This window comes from Dipodomys spectabilis, unplaced genomic scaffold (genome assembly GCF_019054845.1).
Source record: "Dipodomys spectabilis isolate Male_0828 unplaced genomic scaffold, ASM1905484v1 ptg000148l, whole genome shotgun sequence".
In the NCBI taxonomy this organism is placed as follows: Eukaryota; Metazoa; Chordata; class Mammalia; order Rodentia; family Heteromyidae; genus Dipodomys; species Dipodomys spectabilis.
This window is the reverse complement of record NW_024870825.1, coordinates 3,962,714-3,990,083: the sequence shown is the minus strand read 5'-3', so window position 1 is coordinate 3,990,083 and position 27,370 is coordinate 3,962,714. Positions and strand designations below refer to the sequence as shown.

The 27,370-nt window shown below is 38.2% G+C and overlaps 1 protein-coding gene across 1 annotated transcript in view; it reads left to right on the top strand.

Moving 5' to 3' along the window:
• Nucleotides 1-27,370, top strand: part of Selenof (selenoprotein F) — a 47,804-nt gene that overhangs the window by 188 nt on the left and 20,246 nt on the right. The window contains exon 2 of the mRNA XM_042692340.1: nucleotides 7,408-7,575. Within this exon, the coding sequence (XP_042548274.1) occupies nucleotides 7,408-7,575 (168 nt within the window). The remainder of the gene's footprint in view (nucleotides 1-7,407; nucleotides 7,576-27,370) is intronic.

Here is a 27,370-nt window from a genome sequence, read left to right as displayed (position 1 = left end):
GGTGGGGGGTGGGAGGGGCCGGGCTTCCGGGCCGGGCCCTGGCGCCGGGCGACGTGGCTGTAGTTCGGGCTGAGGGTCTGGCCGTCTGCGGACCTGGTCTCTTCCACGGCCCTCATCACCACGGCGGGGCGGGGTGGGGGCCATGAAACTGGAAAGGGAGTGGAGGTTTCTTTTAAATTGGGCAGAAAGACACCCTGCGCCCATCCCTACAAGGCCTCTGCATCTTAAAGGAAAGGTCCTCACGCTTTTGGTCCGTTCGAGCAATTCCTGTGTTCCTTTAGCCCCCTTCCTGGTTGGTTGGTTGGTTTTATTTCGATTTTCTCCATTAGCACATCCCTGTGCTCTTAATCTTTGAAACAGGAAGATCGACTCCCCTCCCTCCCTAAAGTTAACTTATAAGGAGTTTGTAGGCCACGTACGAACTCCTCTGCGGTGTGAATGGTAACATGTGAGGCACTGTGCTCCAGCTTCATTCTTTCATTCTTTGTTGAGATGGGCAGAAAAGTTTTCTCCCCACACGACTTGACTTTAATGGATACATCGAAGGTTTGGAGGAGTTAGGACTTAAAAGTACCCTAGTCCTGTGCAATCATGTCTGAAGGAGTTTTCAAAGTATCCCTTTTTTATTTTTTTATTTTTGGCTACTTGTCCAAAATTCAATTTCTTTTAAGTCTCTAATGAATATCCCAATGTAGTTGTGTCGTACACGGACTTGGTAAATCTGGAAATTTACTGGGATATCGCTCCCCTAACAAGCTGCCTTTCCCTAATTTGACTCTTTGAAAATTGGTGTCACTGTATAGACCTTCCTCCCCAATAAAAAAAAATAATTTAGTAGCTTAAAAGTTTTGTTTTGTTTTTTTTCACCCTTCTGTGTGTCAGGGGAGCATTGCTCCTATTTCTCTGGCCTCCTTTATCAACTTTGGGGCTAGTCAGCTGAATTGCAAAGTATAAGAGAATCATCATTTATAGTGGGTAGCTCTGACCACGTAGTTGTTCTTGTGAATTCTCGCTTTCAGTAGACTACAGACTTCACAATAGTCTTGGGACAGTGCTTCAGGAAAGCAAAAGCTTAACGAGGTTTAGCTTTGTGGTCTTGCCTTGAAAATCACTTGTGTCATTTCCATCATGTAGTACTTGTCAAAGCAAGTCACAAGCTATGTCCATGTTTCAAAGATGAGGGAATAGACCCCCTCTCTACATGGAAGGAATGACAGGGTCACAATGTAAGGAAGTGTGTGTGCCAGGATAGGAGGAATTCATGGCCATTGAACAGTGCACCACGGGGACATTCACAGAATCCCAAGTCAGAAACTTGAAAGGCATCTCTGACTCCTTCCTTTCCTTATATACTGTACATCACATTTTGCCAGGTACCAAATCTTACTGGTTTTACTTTCTAAATGTCTCTGAAATTTGTTGGCAAATTGTTAGTCTTTTCATTGGTCCTCAGATCTCTCTCCTGCAGTTAGCACTTTGAATTATCTTTGCCCTTTGAATTATCTCTGTGTGTTTAGGATCCAAATGATTGACTATTTCCCAGTTGCCCAATCAAGACATTTTTAAATTCTCTTTCCTTTCACTCTTTGAATCAGCCGTTAAACCCTTAAAAATCTAATCTGTTTTATTCTTTTCCACTTGAAGTACTTTTAAGTTCAGGCCAGTATCTTAACTAGCCTGAGATTACCATAGAGTTTTGCTAACTAGTTTCTTTTATTTTATCCCTTTCCAATCAAATTTCTACCTTACATTGAGACTGTTCTTTCTAAAATCTATCATAATTGTTACTTTTCCTCTTGCTTTTAAGGTAGAGTCTGTCCTGAATGTTCTTTAACAAGGCACTTCCTTGTCTAGGCTTATTTCCCAATATTTGCTCTACTAGGAGAACAAAAAGGTAGAAATGGAAAACTGGAGTCACTTGTATATTTCATATACTGTTATCTCTCACCAGACCATGGAGTGTCTATTACCTAGCAGCTGCTTCCTATCCTCTTCTACTCTTCCATCAATATGTGTCTTCAACTTACCTACTTACTCTCTCACCTTCCTTCAAGAAAACGGCTCACTAGCCTAGGTATTAGGAGGCTCTGTACTACATTGGTGATCAGTAGTTTTACTTTCAAGTTCTTTAAACATTCTATTATAATTTGCTGCAAGTTGCATTCTCTCACTAAGTTAATTGGATCTTTCTATAAGGAGAACTAGGTCACGGTTCCTGATTACTGTTTTCTCTCTAGTGACATACATAATAACTGGCCATCTAAGATATTTGATAGATGAGTTAAGGATCCACAAGCAATGATCTGACATTATAGAAGTACTATTTATAAACTACTATGAACAGTCTGTTACAATTTACTTCATGTAGTTCTGTTACATGTCAGTGATTCCTGTTTTAGGTATGTTTGAGAGTTGTGGGAAGAAGAGAGGTTAAAGTCCAGATGTTACATGCTATGATAGGAATCAGCCTATCCATTTACTTATAAATGTGATTCCACAGATCAGAGCATCTTAACAAAATAATAACCCATCAAATTAAATCCTAGCTACAACTACTATTTTGCTTATGTACAGACATTCTACACACCTCTACCAAACTCTGCCCATTAAATTTGTGATGTTACTTAGTACAGTAACTGACTATAAGGCAAATAATTTACTCTTGTCCTTAATTTTTTATATTTTCTGTGAAGTGTTTAGAATGCATACCTTAAGTCAGATGTAATTTCTCCTGTGTATAGTGTATTATAATTTGTACTTATTTGTACTATATAATTTACATTGCCCCATGACAATTAGAGTGTTGCTAATGATAATTTTCCTTTAGTTTTTTTCATTGTGCCTCACTTATATTTGTTCATTTAAATCCCACTAAGGTATCAATGGCCTCCTACTCCTTTGTCTTATTTCATGTCATCGCCTATCAATATCACTGCAGTTGCTTTAGAACACTCACTATGTAAATTGCTTCTGGAAATGGCGCTGTGGCTCAAATGGTAGAGGTCTAGCCTTGAGCTGAAGAGCTAAGAGACAGTGCCAGGTCCAGAGTTCAAGCCCCATGGCTGACAAAAAAAAAAAAAAAGAATCTAGACATAAGGAAGTAAGATGGCAGCCAAACAATAGAGAATTGTTTCAGCTCTCTCTAACCAGAGATTTGGGGTCCTAACACACACTTCTCACCAGGAGGCTGACAACAGAAGAGTCTAGACATTTATCCTTATTGAACTATTTTAACTACTCTAACACTTATTTTTTATTTATTCCCATCTCGTCTGTAATTAGAAGGGTTCCCAATAAAGAGAAAAAAATGAACATTAAAAAGAAGTATAGAGAACTGATGGAAAAACAGAAATTAGAAAAAAAACATACATGGATTTCACAGTTGTCTCCAAGGAATAAAACTTGTAGGATATGTTAATTCTGCCTGTATTCCAACCTACTCAGGAGGTAAAAGTACAAGGATCTTGAGTTTGAGACCAATTTAAACAAAAGTAAACAAGGTCCCATCTTAAAAATTAAATATAGAAACAAAGGGCTAGAAGTAGCTCAAGAGTAGAACAGTTGCCTGACAAACCTTGGGTCCTGGATTCAGTCTCCATCCAGCACTTGTTATAAAAAAGAATAGGAGGGTGGGAAAAAGGAAACCTGTCATCAAGAATTAACTCATATTTTGTTCATTCATTCTCTTGAGTCTTCAGACTAGACTAGACAACCTAAAGATTTTTTTTAACCTAAGAGAGCTATTTATTAAAACTCCTCAGAACTAAGTGGCATTCAATCCTTTCAGATCATATATAATATTTCCTCAGTTAGAATTCTGAGACAATCCATTTCCCTCCCCATATCTTCATAGGTTCATATCTTGTTCTGTCTTCTAAACAAAGGATGACATTTCAATTGCAAGCGGTTTTTGTTAGTGATAGGTATAATAGTGAGGCATCATGGATGTTGTGTACAATGTGGTAGTAACAGTGTTTAGAGGTTGTTTTAGCCTTTTTTTTTCCTTGTTGCTATAGCACAATAGTTGAGACCAGGTCAAGACATTTCAGCTTACATTCCAAAATCTGAGAAGTCCAGGTAGAACAACTACCTCTGGAAAGGGCCTTATGATGTTTCAACTCACAATAAAAAGTAGAAGTGGAGTGACAGCATGAAAAAGAGACAGCTGCAACTAGCTCATCCATTCCTATAAAAAATTGCTTAGTGTACTCATGAGGACCCCCAATACCACACACACACGCCCACATATATCAACACTGCTCTTGGGGAATCATCTTCCATGTGAGATTTGATAAGGACCTGTTCATTTCAGTTAGGGAATAATGCCAAGCTCTTAGCAAAATATCTGGACTGTGTATACTTTATGTTAGAGTTCATTCTCTGAACTCATCTGTATTCAGTTTGAGATTTGTTCAGAATTACAGGAGAAGGTTAAACAATGCGTGGAAAAGCATGGAATGATTCTGTTAGTTAATTCTACTTTCAAATAGAGAAAATGAAATTGTTATCAGTCAAGACCTTTACTTAAGAATCTCATATAAGAATGGCTAATTATTTTGAAATTTAGTATTTGGCATTAATGTGCATATTTACATGCTGTTTAGTTATTTGGGGCAATAAAATGATACTAGGTGTAACATAGTTTTGAACTTATATATTTAGCATTTGAATTTTATTTGTGAGGTTGCTTAAATATATGTCTGGATGTTCTTTGATTCAAAACCTTGAATCTGCAACACAATGAAAGAACTGCCTAAAAATAATACCATTTCCTCATGAAACTGAAGAGTTCACAGTATTATTGGAGAGTCAGAAAGCTCTAGATTCATATGTCACAGTATTACAAGTGGCAGTTTGGGGTAATTATCCACCAATTTTTCAGAGACTAAAAGTACTATGGCTAAAAGTGAGATCTGAATCCTTTAGAGAAGGCTTCTTAGACTAAAGGCACTCATTAGGTTCTTAGAAATAAATAGGAATAACAGGTAGAAAAAGTGATTAAAAGAATCCTAGTGAGAATGGTATGAGGAGTAAGAGGTTTTGGTGGTGGTGGTGGTGGTGGTGGTGGTGGTGGTGGTGGTGGTAGTTTTTAACTTCAAGATCCTTATATCTAGAAGGTGGTGGGGATTGGAGGAGAAGTAATGAGAAATGATGCCAGCAGGGATTCCTTAAGCCACTGAGGAACAAAGGTTTGAGAGCTCGTTAATGGACAGAATTGTGAGAATATATTAAATATAATTAGTTGTGAGGATAGTAAAGAGAGTATGTGGGAGACTAGGTGGTCACAGAAACGGTGCTATTTTTTTTTAAGATACTAAATACATTAGGAGGGCTAGATTTAAGGGAGAAGGCTAAGTTTCGATATAAGGAGATTTTGAATTTGTAATACATGTGCAATATATAAGTCAGAATCAAGTAGGCTATTGTCTTTGAAAGCTTCCTACTCAATAAAAAAGACTTTAGAGCTTTCAGTAATGGCCATAGCTAGTATTTCCTACAGAAAGTAAATCAAAAAGAGTAAAAATAAGAACTATGGGAAACAACCACATGTAAGAGATGCACAGAGCTAGGCGCTGGTGGCTCATGCCTGTAATCTAGCTAATCAGGAGGCTGAGATCTGAGGATCATGGTTCAAAGCTAGCCCAGGCAAGAAAGTCCGTGAGACTCTTGTCTCCAATAAACCACCAGAAAACCCGAAGCGGTGCTGTGGCTCAAGTGGTAGCCTTGAGCTGAATTGCTGAGGGACAGCACCCAGGCCCAGAGTTAAAGCCCCATGACCAACTGATGAAAGAGAGAGAGAGAGAGAGAGAGAGAGAGAGAGAAATGCACAGAAGACAAAACAAGAAACGGAGGGCAAACCTATAGCAGGCATAGCTGAAAAACAGGTTTCAATGCCTTTGCATTTGACATCTTTTAGCAAATTTAGTGAAATGGTAAATAAGAAACCATTGCAAAATGGCAATCAGCAAGAGCAATTAAAACCATAGGACTTGAATACATAATAAGAATATACAGTGAAATTAAATCCCTGAAATATAGAAATGGTAGAATCAAAAGCAGGTATAGGACTGACGTTCAGCAAATAAAGATAAGCCTTGTTCACTGAGAAGAGAAAGAAGAATGGATAAAGGAGGAAAGGTAATGGTTTGGGGTTTGTTGTATTTTTATTTTCTGTGCTGGTAATCAGAGCCTGAACTCAGGGCCTCTTGCTGTCCCTTATCTTTTTTCAGCTCAAGGATAGTATTCTGTCACTGGAACCACACCTCCCTTGTGAATTTTTGCTGGTTAGTTCGAGATAAGAATTCATAGACTTTTCTGCCTGAGCTGGCTATGAATTGTGATCCTCAGATTTCAGCCTCCCAAGTATCTAAAACTATAGTCCTGAGCCATCAGTGCCTGGCTAATGTTTTTGGAAGCCTTTTGTCAATCATTCAGATTGATTTCAGACGTCATTTAATCATTTCAGTATCTGGTTTATGTAGAAACTATTGTTCCTTGCTTTATTAATAAAGAAATTATGGCTTAGAGATTGAACTAGTGCCTAAAACCAAAAGTTTGATTTCTGGTATGTTCTATCTTCCCTAATCCCATTCCTTTTCCTACCCTTCCCCTGCGGGATATATCTACACCAAGTTGATGTTAATCTGTAGGCCATAAAAACTGGTACTAAGTCCTTAAAATGAAATGGGAATTAGTTTTTCTTATTAGGAAATTCCTTTCTAAACTGAGTGATAAAAGGTATATAATACATGTTTTTAGTTAATCCATTCGCTAAACTAAATGATGTCATATTTTTTAGAAAAAGCTTGTCAGACACCAGTTGCTCACACTTGTAATTCTACCTACTCAGGAGGTTGGTTATGGTTTGAATCCTGCTAGAGCAGAAAAGTCTGAGATTCTTATCTCTACCCAACAAAAGTCAAAAATGCAGCTGTGGAAGAAAAGTCTGAGATTCTTATTTCTAAACAGCTAAAAGTCAGAAATGAAGCTGTAGCTTAAGTGGTAAAGCATTAGCCTTGAACAGGAAAGGCTAAGGCCCTAATAACCAAAGACTAATGTAAGATTATAGAGTTCAAAAATACTTTAGAGCCGGGCACCAGTGGCTCACGCCTGTAATCCTAGCTACTCAGGAGGCTGAGATCTGAGGATCAAGGTTCACTTATCTCAATAAACCACTAGAAATCCAGAAGTGGCGCTGTGGCTCAAGCGGTAGAGCGCTCACCTTGAGCTGAAGAATGCAGGGACAGCACCCAAGCCCAGAGTTCAATCCCCATGACCAACCAAAAAAAACAAAACAAAACTTTAGAATTTGTCTCCAAATGAAACTACATAGTTCATCACCAGTGTGTTAGAATTGTTTTTGAAAATCTTACAGAGTTGTGCTTTATTGCTCATTTTTATTTTCAGGTGTCTGCTTTGGGGGCAGAGTTCTCATCAGAGGCATGCAGAGAGTTAGGCTTCTCTAGCAACCTGCTCTGCAGCTCTTGTGATCTACTTGGACAATTCAGCCTCCTTCAGCTGGATCCTGACTGCAGAGGATGCTGTCAGGAGGAAGCACAATTTGAAACCAAAAAGGTACTATTTTCTGTTATTCCTCTTCCATTAGATGGTTCCGTTGATCAAAGAAAAAAATGTAAGTTTTTTTCAACTTAAGAATAAAGAAGGGGGGTGGGGGGGAGGCTGGGAAGGGATGTGAAGGGTAAACAAAGGAGGAGACTGCGATGCTTGATAAGAAATGTACGCACTATCCTGCCCATGTAATTGTAACCCCTCTGTACAGTGTGTTCACAAAAAAAAATTTTTTTAAAAATAAAAAAATAAAAATAAAAAAAAAAGAATAAAGAAATCTCTGAGCCTAACACTAGTGGTTCATGCCTATAAGCCTAGCTACTCAGAAGGTTGAGATTTGATTATCACAGTTAGGAGCCAGATGGGGCAGAGAAATCATTGAGACTCTCCTAGTTAGGAAGCAAGAAGCCAAAATTGGCAGTGTAGCTCAACTGGTAGACTGCTAATAGTGAAAAAAAAACCTCAGCCAGATCAAGAGAGCCTGAGTACTGGCACACACATGCACACACATGTGCATGTGCAAAGAAGTTATCTCTTGCTTTCACGGTTTTTAAAAACCTCAGCTGGTTGTTTTTGTCCTGCCCACTAGGTCAGTATGTCACCAGGAATGGGTTCTGCAGTGGTTGTCTAGCAGCAAGGAAGCAGAATGACTATTACATATGATCCTGTCCTTCTCCAGACTTCCTTAACTCTGGCCAAATGAAGACAAAGGATAATTAATTAGATACATTTGCCATTATACGAGGAAACTAGTTTTATGAAGAAATCTGAGATTGATGCAAATATATACTACCTGGTACATGATTATAGACAATAAATTATAACAGTCTAGTCAATGAATACGCACCTGTTGTTAATAATTTCAGATGCTTAACTTCATCTTCTGAAAACTGAGTAAAAGATGGGTAGTTTTACCCTATAAAACCTCTTTCAAGGGAGAAAAAAATTTAACATCTCTCTGTAAAGTTTCCTTTTAATTGTCTATGACTTGTACATTTCAAAATGTTTGAGGAGTTAAAGCCCATAAAGCTTTCAAACACTATTGATAATTTTTCATGGTTAATGTTTAGTTCCAGTAACAAGATCATTTTTATTGCTCTAAATCAGAGATGGGAACCTTTTCTACATGGATGTTTATAACAGCATTGCCAGGCCATACAAAATTTATCATTATAGGCAACAAGAAGCCAAGCAGCCAACAAGAAGCATATATTTCTGTGTCCCATCATGGACCAGGTGATTTTGCGGCCCTTATATGGCTGAACAGGTGGGGAAGCTTTTGAAGTACCAATAGTATCTATGTGTATGTTGTTCCTGGAGAACTCCATTAAGCAAAAGCCATGAATGCTCAAAATGCATGGCAGTTAAACACAACTTTCCGTATCTCAGGACTGTCTTAAAGCTTCTCTAGATCACCTGGGCTGTGTAATACACTCAAGAACTTTTTATACAGTTCTTGGTCAAAATGGTTTATTGCATACTCAAATAATGTGCTACTATATTCAGCCCAGTCAGAATTGAACGATTGCTCAGTATGATGAACCTCAGATTCCCAGTGTTCCCCAAACTCTAGCTTTCAGTCTTAACATATTTTCCACTTTATTGATTCACACATACCAGTAATGTATTTTATACTTAAATTTCTATATATGTTAATTAGTCCTTGTGCATGTAAATGAAATCTAAGCTTGTGCATGTAAAAGAAATCTAAGCAGTAAGTTTTTTTAAAATGACTTTAAATATATTTAAAATATAGAATTTAATCCATTTAATATGACTCCCTCCTGTCTTTTTTGGTGAGAAAAAGAGGTGTTTAATAATAAACACTTATTTCACATACTCTCCCTTGTACATGAAGGTAAATTGAAAGATTTTACCTTTTGCCTTCTACAAAATCTGCCCAAACTATAAACCACCTGCATATAAGAGCTGTTTTTACCTCGTGCCATTTTTTTTCTTTTTTTTTTTTTTCTTTTTTTGTTAGTCGTAGGACTTGAACTCTGGGCCTGGGTGCTGTCCTCAGCTCTTCAGTTCAAGGCTAGTACTCTACCACTTGAGCCACAGCACCACTCTGGTTTTTTGGTGGTTAATTGGAGATAAGAGTCTCAGAGATTTTCCTGACCCAGTTGGCTTTGAACCATGAACCTTAGATCTCAGCCTCTTGAGTAGCTAGGATTACAGACATTAGCTACTCGCATCCGGTGCCATTTTTTTCATTACTCTTTCATACTCTAGTTTTGTGGTGAAAGTTTAGTGAAACCATATTAATTTGGATGAAACTAAAACAGAATAGTTGGAAATGTTAATGGAAACATAAAAATATGGCATGTTGGACAAGCCTCTGTTTAGATTCAGAGTACATTTAAATTTGAAGTAGTGTTCAATTTAATCTGTACAGTATTTCTTTCCAAACTGTTGATACATAATTGTAAGTAATGCAATATATAGTTAGTGCCTATTCTGGGATTTTTGGTTGGTTTTTTTTTTTGGACCCAGACTCATCGTACCATTTGTTTCTTTTACCTTCAAGACAATTTGTTCTTCCTTGTGTCTTGACTGAATCAAGAAGAGACTTTACCAATGAAGACACTGACCCAATTCAGATATTCAGTGGTATTCTTGGAAAAGTCATTTGATTGCTTTGTCTGTATCCTTATCTATAAATTACAGAAATAGTTATCTCATAGGGTAGTTTTAAGGATGAATGGAATTAATCACATTTACACTGCTTAGAATTGTGCCCATCCTATAGATAATAGGTAACTATATTTGCTTCTGTGGTGATGACAGTGGTAGAAGTATGTATCTGATTGGTGATTTAAAAAAAACAAAATATTGAAAACTAAAAAAACAGTTATTGCTGTTGGCAAAGTATAGTAAAAGAAAATAGGTAAGACTGTTACAACATGGTATATTTGCCAATGATAAAAACTGAAAACAAAATTTTCCATTCTATTTTTCAACTCCTGAATCAAAGAGGAATTATCTTATGGTTATAGAACTAGTAATATGAAAGCTTGTAGTATTTGCAATTACTTCAGATATAAATTGTGTCAAACAGTCTAGGTTTATATATTTTGAGGACTGACTCTTCTTTCCATCCCACTTTGTACTTGGATTAATTTTAATTTTTCAGCTTTATATAGTTGCATTATTGTTTTTCTTTTGTAACCTGCCTTGAGATTAATATGCTTTCCAAGCCAACCAGAGACAATACAGAGATAATACAGTATTGACAAATACATACTGCTGTAGAAGTTTATCTCTTGTCTTTTTATAACTTCTTGAGATAACTGAATTTTCATTTCCCCTTTGTTGCGTACCTTCTTTGTGACTGTAAACAGATTACTCCAAATTCTTTATTTTGTCATCATAATTACTTTGCCTTGCATATGATGGTGCTAAATATTTTGCCTATACTATTTGTTTAATCTTTACAAGGAGCTGATAATGTAAATACTTTCATCCCTATAACAGGAGAATAAGTTAGTACATAATTTGCCCAAATTAATATGGCATTTAGATATGAAAAACCAGTTTCGTTGTAGAATCCCAAGCTTCTAAATGTTGGCAGTATTTTTCCTGTGCTCTTAAAAAACTTGGTAGTAATACTTGCTTCACAAATTATCTCTAAGTTGCATTAGGTCAATGCAATACCCAGCTTACTTTCTGAAGGTCTGTTTGGTATCTATCAACACTCTTAATAACAGGATTCCCTTATTGTTTCAAATTATCTAAATTTACCATGGACATAACAGCTCCCAATATACAGTTCGGTTTCTGATTTTATTTTTTTTTTTTTATTGTAAAGCTACTATACAGAGGGTTACAGTTACATGAGTGAGGTTATGAGTACACTTCCTCTTGAACATTGTTACCCCCTCCATTGTTTTCCCCCTACCATCCCCTGCTTCCCTCCCTTCCCTGAGGTTCTTTTTTTTTTTTTTTTTTTTTTGATTCTGATTAAATGATTACATAATTTCAAAGTCACAAGTTCATTCTAACTTCCCTGGAGCAAATTGTCTACCACAGTCTGTAATATATAACAGTGTTCACATGTTATATACCATATTTGTGATCAGCAGCATGGGGATATTTAGTAGTGGTTCAACCAGATGAGCGGGAGTTCTTTGTTTCTTAAGTCCTGTTAGTTTTATCGTATCACCTAACCTTTTGGATTTAGCATCCACTTATCAGGGAGACCATGTACCGTTTGTCTCTTCGTTCTTGGCTTACCTCGCTCAACATGATTCCTTCTAGCTCCATCCATTTCCCTGCAAATGCCATTATTTTGTCATTTCTAATGGCTGCATAATATTCCATTGTGTATAGATACCACAATTTTTGGATCCATTCATCTGTGGTGGGGCATCTAGGTTGTTTCCATATCCTGGCTATTGCGAACAGTGCTGCAATAAACATGGAGGTGCACGTGTCCTTGTATATTGGTTCCTGTTGTTCAGGGTAGATGCCTAGAAGTGGTATGACTGGGTCGTAAGGGAGGTCAATCTTTAGCTTTTTAAGGACCCTCCAGACTGCTTTCCAAAGTGGTTGTATAAGTGTACATTCCCACCAGCAGTGTAACAGGGTTCCTCTTTCTCCACATCCCCTCCAGCATTTGTCGTTGGCTGATTTGTGGATGTGGGACATTCTGACTGGGGTAAGGTGGTATCTCAGGGTTGTCTTTATTTGCATTTCCTTCACCACCAGCGATGATGAACATTTCCTCATGTGTTTCTTTGCCATTTTTATTTCTTCATTTGAGAAGTCCCTCTTTAGTTCCCTTGCCCATTTAGTAATTGGTTTGTTAGGTTTGGGAGGGATTAGTTTCTTGAGTTCCCTGTATATACAGGATGTTAACCCCTTGTCTGATATATTGCTGGTAAATATTTTTTCCCAATTAGTTGGTTGTCTTTCTAGCTTAGTTGCGATAGATTTAGCTGTGCAGAAGCTTTTTATTTTAAGGTAGTCCCATTTGTCGAGTCTCTCTCCAACTTGTTGTGACCCTGGGACTCTGTTCAGGAAGTTCCTTCCTGTGCCTATTAGTTCAAGTGTCTCTCCTACTCTGTCCTGCAGTAGTTTCAGAGATTCAGGTTTAATGTTAAGGTCTTTAATCCATTTTGAGTTGATGTTGGTGCATGGTGATAGGCTGGGGTCCACTTTTAGTTTTCTGCATGTGGCTGCCCAGTTTTCCCAGCACCAGCGGTTGAAGAGGCTGTGTTTCTTCCATTGTATGTCTTTGGCTCCTTTGTCGAATATCAGCTGCCTGTAGGCCTGTGGATTTATATCTGGATCTTCTATTCTGTTCCATTGGTCTTCGGGTCTGTTTTTGTGCCAGTACCATGCTGTCTTTGTGATTATAGCTCTGTAGTAGAGTTTGAAGTTCGGCATGGATAGCCCTCCCATATTGTCTTTATCCCCTAGAATTGTTTTGGCTATTCTAGGTCTTTTGTTGTTCCATATAAATTTTTGGACTGTTTTCTGTATTTCAGTGATGTACGTCATTGGGATTTTAATAGGAATTGCATTGAATTTGTATATTAGTTTTGGAAGTATCACCATCTTTACTATATTAAGTCGGCCTATCCAGGAGCATGGGAGGTCTTTCCATTTCCTAGTGTCTTCTGCAATTTCTTTCTTTAACTTTTTATAGTTCTCATTAAATAGTTCTTTTACATCTTTGGTTAGGTTAATTCCTAAATATTTTATTTTTTGGGAGGTTATTGTGAATGGGGTTGCTCCCTTTATTTCCCTCTCTTCCTGTGCGTTATCAGTGTATAGGAAGGCAACTGATTTTTGTGGGTTTATTTTGTATCCTGCTATTTTGCCGAAGTGACATGATTTCTAAAAGTTTGGGGATGGAGTTTTTGGGATCGTGGAGGTATAGTATCATGTCGTCTGCAAAAAGGGATAGTTTAACTTCTTCTTTCCCTATGCGGATCCCTTTAATGTCTTTTTCTTGCCTTATTGCCCTGGCTAAGGGTTCTAGGACTATGTTGAAGAGGAGTGGAGACAGTGGACATCCTTGCCTTGGTCCTGTTTTTAGGAGGATTGGTTGTAGCTTTTCCCCATTAAGTATAATATTGGCTATTGGTCTGTCATAAATGGCTTTTATTGTTTTTAGAAATGTTCCTTCTATTCCTATTTTCTCCAGAGCTTTTAGCATGAATGAATGTTGAATTTTATCAAAGGCCTTTTCTGCATCTGTGGCGATAATCATGTGATTCTTGACCTTGGCTCGGTTGATATGCTGGATTACATTTATTGACTTGACTTACGTATGTTAAACCATCCCTGTGTCTCTGGGATGAAGCCTACCTGATCATAGTGTATTATTTTTTTTATGTGTTTCTGGATTCTGTTAGCTAGAATCTTGTTAAGGATCTTTGCATCTGTGTTCATCAAGGAGATTGGCCTGTAATTCTCCTTTTTGGTTGGGTCTTTGCCTGGTTTGGGGATGAGTATGATATTGGCTTCGTAGAATGAGTTTGGGATAGCTCCCTCCTTCTCTGTTTCTCTGAAGAGCTTGAGGAGTATGGGTATTAGTTCTTCTTTAAAGGTCTTATAGAATTCTGCTGTGAATCCATCTGGTCCTGGGCTTTTTTTTGTTGGAAGACTTTTGATAGCTTCCTGTATCTCATTATAGGATATTGGCTTATTTAATTGGTTAACTTCTTCTTTGCTCAGTTTGGGTAACTTGTATTTCTCTAAAAATGCATCCATTTCCGCCAGATTTTCTTCCTTTAGAGAGTATAGCTTTTGAAAGTAGTCTGTTAGAATTGTTTGGATATCTTGGGTACGTGTTGTGATGTTTCCCGTGGCATCCCTAATCCTATTAATATGGGTTTCCTCTCTTCTTTTTTTAATTAATCTTGCCAACGGGCCATCAATTTTGTTTATTTTTTCAAAGAACCAGCTTTTTGTTTGGTTTATTTTGGTTATGGTTTTCTGATTTTCTAATTGGTTAATCTCTGCTCTCAATTTGGTTATCTGGCTTCGTCTAGTAGCTTTAGGTCCCATTTTTTCTTGTTTTTCTAGCTGTTTTAGTTGCAACATGAGATTATTTACTTGGTCTGTCTCCATTCTCTTGATGTGGGCACTGAGGGCAATAAATTTGCCCCTCAGGACTGCTTTTGCTGTGTCCCACAAGTTTCTTTGTGAGGTGTTTTCATTTTCATTGAGTTCTAGGAAATGCTTTATTTCTTCTCTGATCTCTTCTGTTACCCAGGCCTTGTTAAGGAGTGTGCTGTTCAATTTCCATGTATTAGAGAAATTTCTGCGGTATGCTTTGTTATTGAGAGCTAGCTTGATTCCACTGTGGTCAGATAGGATACAGGGGATTATGTCGATCCCTTTGTATTTGCTTAAGTTCCTTGAATGAACTATGATATGGTCTATTTTGGAGAAAGTTCCATGAGCTGCTGAGAAGAATGTGTACTGTGTTGTTTTAGGGTGAAATACTCGATAGATGTCAGTTAATTCCACTTGAAGTATGGCCTCACTTAATTCGGTAGCTTCTTTGCCAATCCTCTGGTTGGTAGACCTGTCCTTTGGTGAGAGTGGCGTGTTAAAGTCTCCTAGTATTATCATATTGGGATCTATTTTATTCTGTAAGTTTGAGAGCATTTGTTTAACATATCTGGGTGCACCGATATTTGGGGCATATAAGTTGATGATGGTTATATCCTCCTCTTGGATTGTTCCCTTTATTAATATGTAGTGTCCGTCCTTGTCTTTCTGTACTGATTTTAATGAAAAGTTTATTTTGTCAGATATCAGGATAGCTACACCTGCTTTCTTATTGGGGGCATTTGATTGGTAGATCCTTTTCCACGCCTTCACTCTGAGTTTGTATGTTTGGCTGAGAGGTGGGTCTCCTGAAGGCAACAGATGGATGGGTCTTGTTTTCTGATCCAGTCCTCAGTTCGTTTTCTTTTAATTGGCGAATTCAGCCCATTTATATTAAGAGAAAGTATAGAGAGATGCATTGTTGTCCCTGCCATTCTGTTTTCCTAAGTTTTTCTTTTTTCCTTTCCTCCTGTGCTTGCTCAGTTAGACTTGGAGTAATGCCTGTTTGGGGCAGGTCCCAGTTCCTGGTTGCTTTCTTCAGGTTGTGTCCCCCCTCTTAGAATTCTTTGTAATGCTGGCTTAATGTTTATGTATTCATTTAGTTTTTCTTTGCTATTAAAAGTTTTCAGTTCTCCATCGAATGTGAATGCTACCTTTGCCGGGTATATCAGTCTGGGTTGGCAGTTATTGGCTCTCAGGGCTCGTATGGTGCTTTCCCAGGCTTTTCTTGCATTCATTGTTTGTGTGGAGAGATCTGCAGTGATTCTAATTTTTTTCCCGTTGTAGTATAGCTCCTTCTTCATTTTTGCTGCATGCAGGATTGTTTCCTTATTATTCAGATCCATCATTGTTACTATAATGTGCCTAGAAGTGTTTCTCCTGGGATCTTGCTTGTTGGGTGTTCGATAAGCTTTTGTGATGTAGTTAAGATGGTCGTTTTTGAGGTGGGGAAAATTTTCATTGACTATCTTGTTAAATAGGTGTTGCATTCCCTTGCTCTGGAATTCCTCACCTTCGTCCACTCCGATTATGGGAAGGTTAAATTTTTTAGCATTATCTGCTTGCTCTTGAATTTCCCTTTAGTTTAATTTGAGTGATTTTTCCATATCTGTCACTTTTTGGTCCAGTTGGTGTATTCTGTCTTCTGTATCTGACACTCTACCTTCCATTTCATTCACTCTGTTGACCGTGGCTTCTATTGTGGTTTGCATGGTGGAAATGGATCCCTTTATGGATTCAATGTTGGTTCTCAGAGTACTGATCTCACCTCTCAATGAGGTGAGATCAGTATGCATTACCTCTAATTTGGCGTTTATCTCACTTCTTACTGACGTTTGTGCAGCTTCTATTTTTGCATCCAACTTTTGTTTGATGTCCTGTATATCTTTTGATAGTTCATCCTTGTGCTCTTTCCATTTCTGATCCATTTCTCGCTTTATTTCTTGAGTCATTGCCTCCAGCAACCCTTGGATGTAGTTTTTGTCTTCCATTCCTGCTTTGCTCCCACTGGGGCTCTCCCCTGCGTGGCTGCTGGCTTTTGAGGTGAGCTTGCTGTCCTGGGTAGTGGTAAACCTTGTGATTTTTCTCTGTGATTTTCGCATGGGGGTTCAGGAGACTGCTCTTCAATCTTGTTTTGGTGTGTCTGTCTTTGCTTGGTTGCTGATTCTGTATTGGTAGAGAGAGTCTGTGCCTGATCTGGATTCTGTTGGGAGCCTATTTCCAGCTGCTATTCTGACTTACTTAGGATTCTCAGCTCTCTGCTGTAGATTGCTGGCAATTCCCGCCTTTGGAAGGGTTGAGCAGCCTAGACTGCTTGTGTTTGCTCCTGCGGGTGCTCTTGGGAAGATCAGATGCTCTGGATGCACTCTCCCAAATACTGGAGTCTGCTATGGGCTCCTGATGTGTTTTTGTTTGTTTGTTTTGGGCTGGTTGTGGGCTTGAACTCTAGGTTTGGGTGCTGTCCCTCAGCTCTTCAGCTCAAGGCTGGCACCCTACCATTTGAGTCACAGCCCCACTTCTGACCCTTTTTGCTTTGTTCAGGTGCCGGTCCCCAGGCCTGGTTCCGGCCCCAGCCTGGAGTGCGCTCGTTAGGCCTGTGCTAATGTGTATACCACCTAGGTTATGCAGCCTGGAGGACACAGTTCAAATTTCTTCTACTGTTGGTAGTCTTGACCCAGGGGCGCTGTTCCTGGCTTGGGCATTTAAGCTCCCTTCCAGGGGCGCTCTTGCTCTGGCCTGGCCAGCAGAGTGTGCTCCACCGGCTGGTGGAGCTCTCAAACAGTTCCCAGTTTTAGTGGGTCCTGTGGTCCGGGTGTTGGGGTAGGGAGTCTAGGTCAGGGTCTGGGGATTCCCTCCAGCTCTGGTCTCCCTTGAGGGATTCACTGTCCCCTGTTGGGTACTCACCCTGTAGGTCGTCAGTTGTTGTTGCAATCCGAGTTCAGTTGGGGTGGTTGCGGGCTGGGTTGGGTGGCCCCCGCCGGGTTGCTGCGATCGCGATTGGGCGGGTGTTCTGCCTACAGGTCCCTTTGTCGCGCTCCCGGTGCCGGGCGGTTTTGGCGGGATGGAGCCTCTCCGCTCCGGTGGAGAGTGAGGGGTGGGGGTGGGATCCTCGTGGAGACTCCCGGCTGGTAGGTTTCTCTGTTCCTGGCGATCCGCTGTTCTGCAATCCGGTACCTGGTGATCTGCAAGCAGCCCCATGTGTCTCTGTGGCTCCGGCAGCCCCCGCCGGGCCGGCTGGCCGGCGGCTTGGCGCACTGCCGCGCGGCCAGTAAAGGTTGGGGGAGGGGTCTTCGCTCTTCTCTGTTCTGAAATTCTTCTTTTCCTCTCTTTCTTTTTTTGTTATTTTCCACCTCTGGTTTTTCTCTGAGTGTTCGTCTTTTTGTTGTTGTCGGTCTCTTGGGGAGATTAAACGTTGGAACTCGAACTCTCTTTTTGGTTGGAGAGAGCTGTGGCGTTTCCCTACTGCCCCGTCGCCATCTTGGTCCCCCCTCCCGGTTTCTGATTTTAGAGAGAATTGTTTGTTTTTCACAATTAACTATAATGTTGGCTCTAGGTTTGTCAACACAGCTTCTATTATATTGAAGAATGTTCCGTGTATTCCTAGCTTCTCCAGAGCTTTTATCATAAAAGGGTATTAGATCTTGTCATTTCTTTCTGCATTTATTTGAGATTGTGTGGTTCTTGTCCTTACTTCTTTTGATTTATTGTATTACATTTGTTGATTTACGTATGTTGAACCAGCATTGCATCCCAATAAATCATACTGTATGATTTTTGTTGATGAATTCGGTTAGCTAGAATTGCATTGAGAAGTTTGCACCTGTTTTCTTCAAAGAGATAGGTCTATTATTCTCTTTTTTAGAGATGTCCCTGTGTAAATGCTAGCTTTATAGAATGAGTTTGGTAATGATCCCTTCTTTTCTGTTTCATTGAAGAGTTCAAGGAATATTGGTGTTCTCCTTTAAAGACTTACACAATTCAGCTGTAAATTCATCAGGTCGTGGGATTTTCTTGGATGGGAGGTTTTTTATTGCTATTTCAATTTAATTGTGTGTTATGGATCTATTTAACTGGTTTATTTCTTGGTTCAGTTTAGGTATATTGATGATCTAAGAATGTATCCATTTCTACCAGATTCCCCGGTTTATTGGCCCTTATAATACTTGAGTTCTGCTTGCATCTGTTGTGATATATCCTTTTTCATCTCTGCTATTATTTATTTGGGTGGATTCTCTTCTCTTACTCAAATTTACTAGGGGCCTCTCAATTTTGTTCATTTTTTCAAAGAATCAACTGTTTTGTTGAATCTTTCATAGTTTCTTTTTTAGTCTCTGATTCATTTATTTCTTATCTAATTTTTATTATTTCTTTCCATCTACTGGTTTTGAATTTGTCTTGTTCCTTTTTTTCTAGGCTTGTCGTGTTCTTGTTTTTCTTTAAGGTATATTGTTATAGTATTGATTTGAGATTTCTCTTAATTTGCTGATGTGTAGGCACTCATAGCTATAAACACAGCGTATTGCCTTTGCTATTTCTCAGAGGAGCTGGTATTTTGTGTGTTCGTTTATATTGAATTCCAGAGACGTTTGAATTTCCTTTATCTTTTTAATAATCCATTGACCATTCAGCAATGTATTGTTCATTTGAGTATTTTCTCTATGATATCTTTTGTTATTGAGCTCTAATTTTATTCCATTGTGGTCTGACAAGATACAAGGAGCAGTTTGTTTTCTTGAATTTGCAAGCTTTGTGACCTAGGATATGGTCTATTTTGGAGAAAGTTCCCTGGGCTGCCAAGAAGAATGTATAGTTTGATGCTGCTGCGTGAAAGATTCTGTAGATGTCAGGCCTGTCTGGTCAATGCATTGATTTAGCTTTGATGTTTCTTGGATAAGTTTTTGCCTGGATGCTATCCAAAAGTGACAGTGATGTGTTGAACTCACCAGCTATCAATGTATCTGAATCAAAGTGTGTTTTTAGGCCCAGTATTATTTATTTGATGAAATTGGGAGCTCTAGTATTTGGTGCCCAGATAATTGAGAATTGTTAGGTCCTTCTAAGGGAGAGATCCCTTTATTAATATGTATGTCCTTCTCCTCCCTTCTTACTAATTTTAATTTGAAGTCTGTTTTCTCTGAAATTAGTATTGCTACTTTGGCCTATTTTTGAGGGTTGTTTGCTCGAAAACTTTGTTCTAGCCTTTCCCCTTCACTAGATACTTTTTTTTTTTTTTCTGTCTCTTTGGGCAGCAGATAGATGAGTCTTGCCCTTTAATTCACCCAGCCACCCTATCTTTTGACTGGAGAATTGAACCCATTGATATTAAGAAGTTATGAACTTAGAAGTATGTGATAGTTCCTATCATATTACAACTCCTTTTAGGGTTAGTGTCTCTTGTCTTCCTATATCTACTCATCTCTTATGGTCTGTTTTCTTTGCCTATTTCTTGTTCATGTTGGTTATCTGTATGTAGTACATCTTCAAATGTCTTCTGTAGTGCTGGTTTGGTGGCAATAAATTGTTTTTGTTTACTCTTCAGTTATGCACAAAAGTGTGGCTGCATACAGTGTTCTTGGTTGGTAGTTGTTCGTGTTCAGTGCTTGGTATATGCAAGCCCTCGTTGCTGTTCAGGTTTCAGCTAAAAAATCAGTAGTCATTCTAGCTGGTTTTCCTTTATTAGGTAATCAGTCTTTTCTCTCTGACAACTTTATCCTCTCCTTGATTTCTACTGAGCCAGTTTGAATCACAAGGTGGTGGTTTGAAGGTTCTTTTCTGGTCTTGTCTGTTAGGTGTTCTAAAGTTTACCTGGATGGGCTGTACCCTTAATTACCTGCTTATCTTCCTAAATACCTAACAGCCACAAATTAGCTCTTCTGAAGTTCTTTTTACCTTTTTTTGTTTTTTTTTTTTGTCGGTTGGGGGGGCCTGACCTCTGGGCCTGGGCACTGTCCCTCAGCTCTTCAGCTCAAGGTTAGCACTCTACCACTTGCCACAGGGCCACTTCCAGCCCTTTTTTTTTTTCTGCTTATGTGGTGCTGAGAAATCAAACCAAGGGCCTCATGCATGCAAGGCAAGCACTCTATCACTGAGCCACCTTCCCAGCCTGAAGTTCTTATAAACACATTTCTTGTTGCTTGGATTTCTTTTTTTGCATCTTTACCTCTACTATTACATCTATTCTGTGTTCAAGTTCCAAGACTGTCTTCCATGTCAATCTTTTCTGCTGGAGAGGCTTTCACTTCAGTTTTTATTTCTCTGTCTTCTGATTGGTTATTTTGCGAGGTTTCTATCTCACATAGGGCTAGGAGCTGAGCTCAGGGGTAGGACTCTGGCTTGGACCTCTGCTGGATGGGCTAGCCCAACACTGAGCCCTGAGGACTGAGCTCTAGGGTGAGACTCAGGTTTGGAATACCATTTGACCCTATCCCTGTTGAGATGGAGGCATCCCCTCACTTAGCACTGGGAGCTGAATACCACCCTTCCATCCCTCCCTGGATTCCTGATGGAATCTGTTCCTACCATTTTGTTATGGAGCTCACTGGGAAGCCTTATCCTCACTCTTCTTTGACTTAGGCAGACAGGGAGCTAAATAAATCCTCAGTTACCATGGGCTGAGACTAGTGGTCTCTGAGGAGCCCCTTGTTGATGGCTCACTCGAGGACCAATCTCTGATTCAGTCAGCTGGAGGAAGAATTATCTCTTGCCTGGTGTGGGTTGAGACAGTACAGTGTTGGAATTTCAAGCACAAACCTTTGTCCTTTGTTCCGGCTCCCCCAAGCACCAGTCTGTGATGCAGTCAGCTGGAGGTTAAATCCTCACTTTCCCCAAATCCCATGAGGTATCTTGTTTCTGCTCCTTCCCCCTCTTCTTATGTCCTGTGCCTGCTTTAGATCCTAGGGCTTGTTTTCTCCCCTGCCCTTCTTGCTGGTCTGTCACCTGAGGGTTGTTAGCTTGTGACTCACTGTGTTCAATATTGGGGTGGTCTCCTTCTGGTGTTTCTTATACAGAAGTACTTTTGTTTTACACTGGGCTGTGGGCTTTGGCAAGCTGCTTAAGCAGGTTGCTCCAAATGCAGGTCTGTGTTGAGATTGGGTTGCCCAAAGCAGAGATCAATGCTGGGTGTGGGTCCATGGAAAACCATGATTCTCAAAAGACAAAGGCTACATTAAGAGCTGATCCATGCCATGTTATGGGTTATAGCTGGGGCTGCTTCAAGACCAGGTTAGTTGGACAAGGTATTGTTTTATGTTACTTTTTGTCCACTTTCAGAGATGTAAGTTTTGATAGTTTCTTGATTGGTGCTAGGCTCTGACTGCTTGACTTTGCCTGCTGTCCACTTCAGAGCTGGATTTTCCCATTACAGTTTTGTGTTTCTGATTGAGCAAATAGAAGTCTGATATTTTCCTATCTTTAGTACACCATCTTCAATCTTTCCCCCATAATCTTTCTTTATTTTGATAAAGAGGCATCAAAATACTCATTGACTTTCAATTTACATGGAAATTCTGGAGCCAATTTCAGAGTAATATAGAAGTCAGCTTAAACAGCATTATTCAAGACATTGGCAAAGTTTTAGCTTGAACCTGTCAGAGACAGAATGCTACTGCTGTGTGAAACACAGGAGGATAAAATGGAAGTTTAGCTTACTGGGCGTGAAATTGGAGTAACTAAAGAAATTTCACACATTTCCTAAAATAGCTTTCCTTTTGTGTTGTCTATAACATCAATACATGAACTGATATATACGTATCTTTAAAGATATTCTAATTATAACTTGAAACATTCTTTACAAAGGAAGTTTAGATGAGTAATGTTTGATAACAGTTGGAAGTTGACATAAATATCACCTAGAATTAGCAGTATTAGTGGCATAAATATTTAATATTATAATATCTACTAACAGTCATTAACTTTTTGCTATATGAAAGCACCATTCCAACCAATTCAAGTTGATGAACATATAATTCTCATAATAGGTCAGTATCATTAGTACTTACATTTCATATTTGAGTATTAAGCAAACAAAAGGTCATACAGCTAGTGTGTAACTATAAATGAATGTATTTGCATAATATTTTAATGTTTGTTACAGCTATTTATGTAAACTGAAAATATTTAAGTTTATTTTTAATTAATGTCATTTATATGACAGTTAAGATCAGCTTCTAAGTATATTAAAACATTCACATATTACAATACTTTAAAGGAAGTGATTCAGGCTGCCTTAAAATTACATTTCCTAGTCATAGCTACCTCAGAGGAAAAAAATAAGTGTTTCATTTATATATTAAATATTTTTCTCAAAATGGGCTCCAGGAATGCCAAAGTAAGCCAAAAGTCACTCTCCTCTAGGAATGTAAGAACTATGTAATGAAATCTCCCTCTAGACATTTGAACCTGACATAATATAGTTTATAATATATTATATGCTTATTAGTCCCCAAAAATATGTCTACCTAATATTAAGAAGGTTACCACTAAAAGAAGTAAAAAGAAAACAGAAGGAATCAGTAGATCTCTTTGATTTGGTATATCTTGTGATTTTCTTAAAGAATGGTAGTCAGGTTGGTGGCTTGTGTGATCAGAGAGGATAGAAGTTCAGAGCTAGACAGGGCAGGAAAGTCTGTCACCAATTTACTACTAAAAAGATAGAAATATTGTTGTGGCTTAGAGTGGTAGAGCAGCACTAGCCTTGAGCACAGAAGGTCTGAGACATTGCCCAGGCCCTGAGTTCAAGCTCCAGGACCAGCACAAAACAAAACAAAAAAAGATGATATTAATGCTTCTTTTTTTGCACACAATGTGCCATATTAGCTCAGATCTCATTTTTTCAAGTTAACAGAAATGTAAGTTGTATTTTTCAAAAAATTGGAAGCAAAAAGACCTCTTTTATTGCATTTGATACAGAGAATAGCTTGCCATTTTCTAAAATACATTACTACTAAGAGGTAAAGCTGGTTTTATTGAAAAATTGTTCCCTAAAATACCAAGGTTAAGGCCTGGGAAGGTGGCTTAGTGGTAGAGTGCTTGCCTTGCATGCATGAGGCCCTGAATTTGATTCCTCAACACCACATAAACAGAAAAAAAGGGCTGGAAGTGGTGCAATGGCTCAAGTGGTAGAGCGCTGGCCTTGAGCTGAATAGCTAAGGGACAGCGCCCAGGCCCAGAGTTCAGGCCCCACAACTGACACCCCCCACCCCCTAAAAAAAAAATCAAGGTTAAAAGTCATTTGTATCTATTTTCTCGTGTTCTCATTTCTCAGATTATTTCCTTTTTTGTGTAAATTTCCTGAGTAGAATTGAAGATACTGTTCCAAATGATGGGCCTACATCATTCATGTGTCAAGCTAAAGTTTGGATGGATTGGAGGTGGTAGTTGGGATTCTGTTAAGTGTATATACAAATCCTACTCATCATGATATCAAAAGAAATCCAGTTCATTTTCTCCCCATAAGTTTCATAAAGGTAGAGTTTTCTTATGTAGAATGCAATGGGACATTGTAAAGAGAATGCAAAGAAACATCTTTGCTTCATTTTATTTTATTTCAGTATATTTTCAATTTGGTTTTTAGTAGAATATTGATTTTATCTTTATGGAAAGATTCTCCCCAGGTATTCTTGCCTTCCTTAGCAATTAAGGAAAATGTTAACTTCCCAGTCTTGAAGGATTTAAAGATACAAGCACTTTAATAGTATAGTACAATAAAGTTTAAACTAAATTATCTTCCTTTCACACAAATTCACTACTTCAGGATTTTCAAAAATTCTACTAGGAAGCACCCAAAAATGAATTCAACTCAAAGAGAATAATATTGGCGAAGTATCTTTGTCAGCTTGTTTTGCTAAAATTATAAGAAAATTTATTTCCCTAACCTTCAATATGTATCCATTGTTTGCTTGGTTTTGTTTTTATTTTTTTATGTCTATCCTGGTACTGGGGTAGGCCTGAGCACTATCACTTAGCATTTTTGCTCAAGACTGGTGCTCTGCCCCTTGAGCCACACCTCCACTTTTGGCTTTGTTCTGATCAATTGGAGGAGATAAGAGTTTCATGGACTTGCCTAACTGGACTGGCTTTGAACCTTGATCCTCAAATATTAGCCTCCTGAGTAGGATTACATGCATGAGCCACTACTTCTCAGCTATATCTGTTGATTTGTAAAGAAAAATCCAATCAGAATGGGCATGAAAGTGCTAACATAGTTTGCTTATATGTTATAAGAAAATCTGCTTTGTAACTTAAATATTAAATGTTTTTATTATAGTTTCAGTATCTTTAAGTAGTTCTACAAAGGAGTTACTATTCAGCAAATTAGTCTATAGGTACAATGCATCTTAATCTATATCACGCCTTTGTTCTCCTCCATCACTCCCAACCCCTCCCTTCCTTTTTTTTAGTTTCATGGAATATGCATTGGATATTATGACTGCGTTCTTCCCCACCTTCATTCATCTGTCCTCCTCCACTGACCCCCGCCCCCCATATTGTGGCCAGTTTTCTGGTATTCATTTTGTTGGACTTTGAATTCATTTTTCTAAGAAATTACACCATTTAAATACCACATTTCAGTTAATGTGTTTATATATGTGTGTATATACTTGCATACAACCATATGTATTTAATTTAATATTTATAAATTAGATCTAGCTTCTATATCCTTTGTCTCTCTGAGCTTGACATATTTCACTTAATCTAACTTTTTTCTAGGTCCTCCTATTTATTTCTTTGCAAATGATGTAGTATCATTTTTTCTCTAAAGGATGAATAAAAATCCATTGTGTATATATACCACATTTTCTTGATCCATTTGTCCATTGAGGAGCATCTATGCTCTATTTCTTGGCTATGTTGAATACTACAGTGATGAACATGGTTGTACAAGTGACTTGACTTTACCCTGAATAAATGCCCCAAGATTGGTATTGTTGAATCTTACAGTAGTTCTATGTTTAGCTCTTTGAAGAATCTCCAAATAGCTTTCCAGAGTAGTTGAACAAATGTACATCCTTACCCATACTGTATTAGAATTCTTTTTCTTCCCCATCTACACCAGTATCTGTTGTTTTGCATTCTTGGTAATGGCCTTCTAACTGCATGATATAGAATCTCAGTATTATTTTGATTTTCATTTCTTTTATAGCCAGAGATGGTGAACATTTATGTGGCCATTTTCAAGTCTCTGTTAACTTATATTCCATTTATTAATTGGGTTGTTGATTCTTTGAGGGTTTAGTTTCTTGACCTCCTTATATATTGTGGATATATGGCCATTGATTTTCTCCCATTCTGTAAGCCTTCTTTTTGCCTTGCTAACTGTGTCCTTTACTGTGCAGGAACTTCTTACTTTCTTAGATACAATCTCATTTGTTATTTTCTTTGATTTCCTGAAAGTCAGAAAGTTTCTGCCTATGCTGAGAACTTCTAATGTTTTTCCTACTCCTTGTAGTACTTTTATGGTTTTAGATCTTACACTGAGATCTTCAATCCATTTTAAATTGGCATTAGTACACGGTGACATGTAGAGATCCAGTTTAAGTTTTCTTCATGTAGATAAGTTTTCCAACACCATTTGTTGCAAAGGTTATCTTTTTCTCCTCCAATGTTTTTGACTCTCTTATTATAGATGGCTGAAGATCTATAGGTTCATATTTGGGTCTTCTGTTGGGACTGTGGCCTGTTTTTATGCTGGTATCAAGCTGTTTTTGTTACTTTAGCTCTGTAGTAAAGTTTGAAGTCTGGAATTGTTATACCTACAGCACTACTTTTTTGCCCAGAATTGTGATTCCCTATGACTTTTGGATTGTTTATTCAGTGAAGAATAACATTAGTATTTTGATTAAATTTGTAGATTGTCTTACCAGTATTGCCATTTTCATGATATTCTGCCAATTCAGGAACACAGAATCTCTTTACATCTGCAGTGTCCTTCACCTTCTTTCTTCAGAATTTTGTAGTGTTGTTGTAAAAACCCTTTACCTCTTTGATTAGGTTGGTTCCTAGGTATTTTATTTTTGAGAATATAACAAATGGAGTTGCGTTCCTGAGTTCATTCTCAATCTTCTCATTGATATACAGAAAAGCCATTGTTTTTGTGAATTTTTATAACCTGCCACTTTACCAAAGTTACTTATCAACTTTAGAAACTTGGGAGTGGGGTATCTAGGGTCCTTTAGATATAGGAAAATGTCAGCTGTAAATAGGAATAGTTTTAATTCTTCCTTCTCTATTTGGATCCATTTGTTCTCTTGCCTTTTTGCTCTAGTTAGGAATTCTACTGCATTGAAGAAGACTGGAGAAAGTAGATACCTTTGTCTAGTTTCTGATTTCACAGGAAATGGTTTTCATTTTTTACCAGTTAGGATGATGTTGGCTGTAGGTTTATCATAAACAGCCTTTATTATGTTGAGAAATGTTCTTTCTATTTCTAGCTTCTCTGGAACTTTTATTATAAAGGGATATTATATATTTTCAAATAATTTTTGGCATCTATTCATATGATCACATGATTTTTTGTGTGTGTCTTTGGTTTCTGTGTTGTATTTTTTATTGAGTCACTGTCTGGTTGAGGATAAGTATAACAAAGGCTTTGTAAAGAATTTGGTAGTAACCCCACCCTTTCTAGTTCATGGAAGTATTGGTGTGTTTTAAAGGTCTTATAGAATTCAACTGTGAAACCATCTGGATCTGGACTTTACTTTGTTGGAAGTCTTTTATTCCCATTTCATTATTGGTT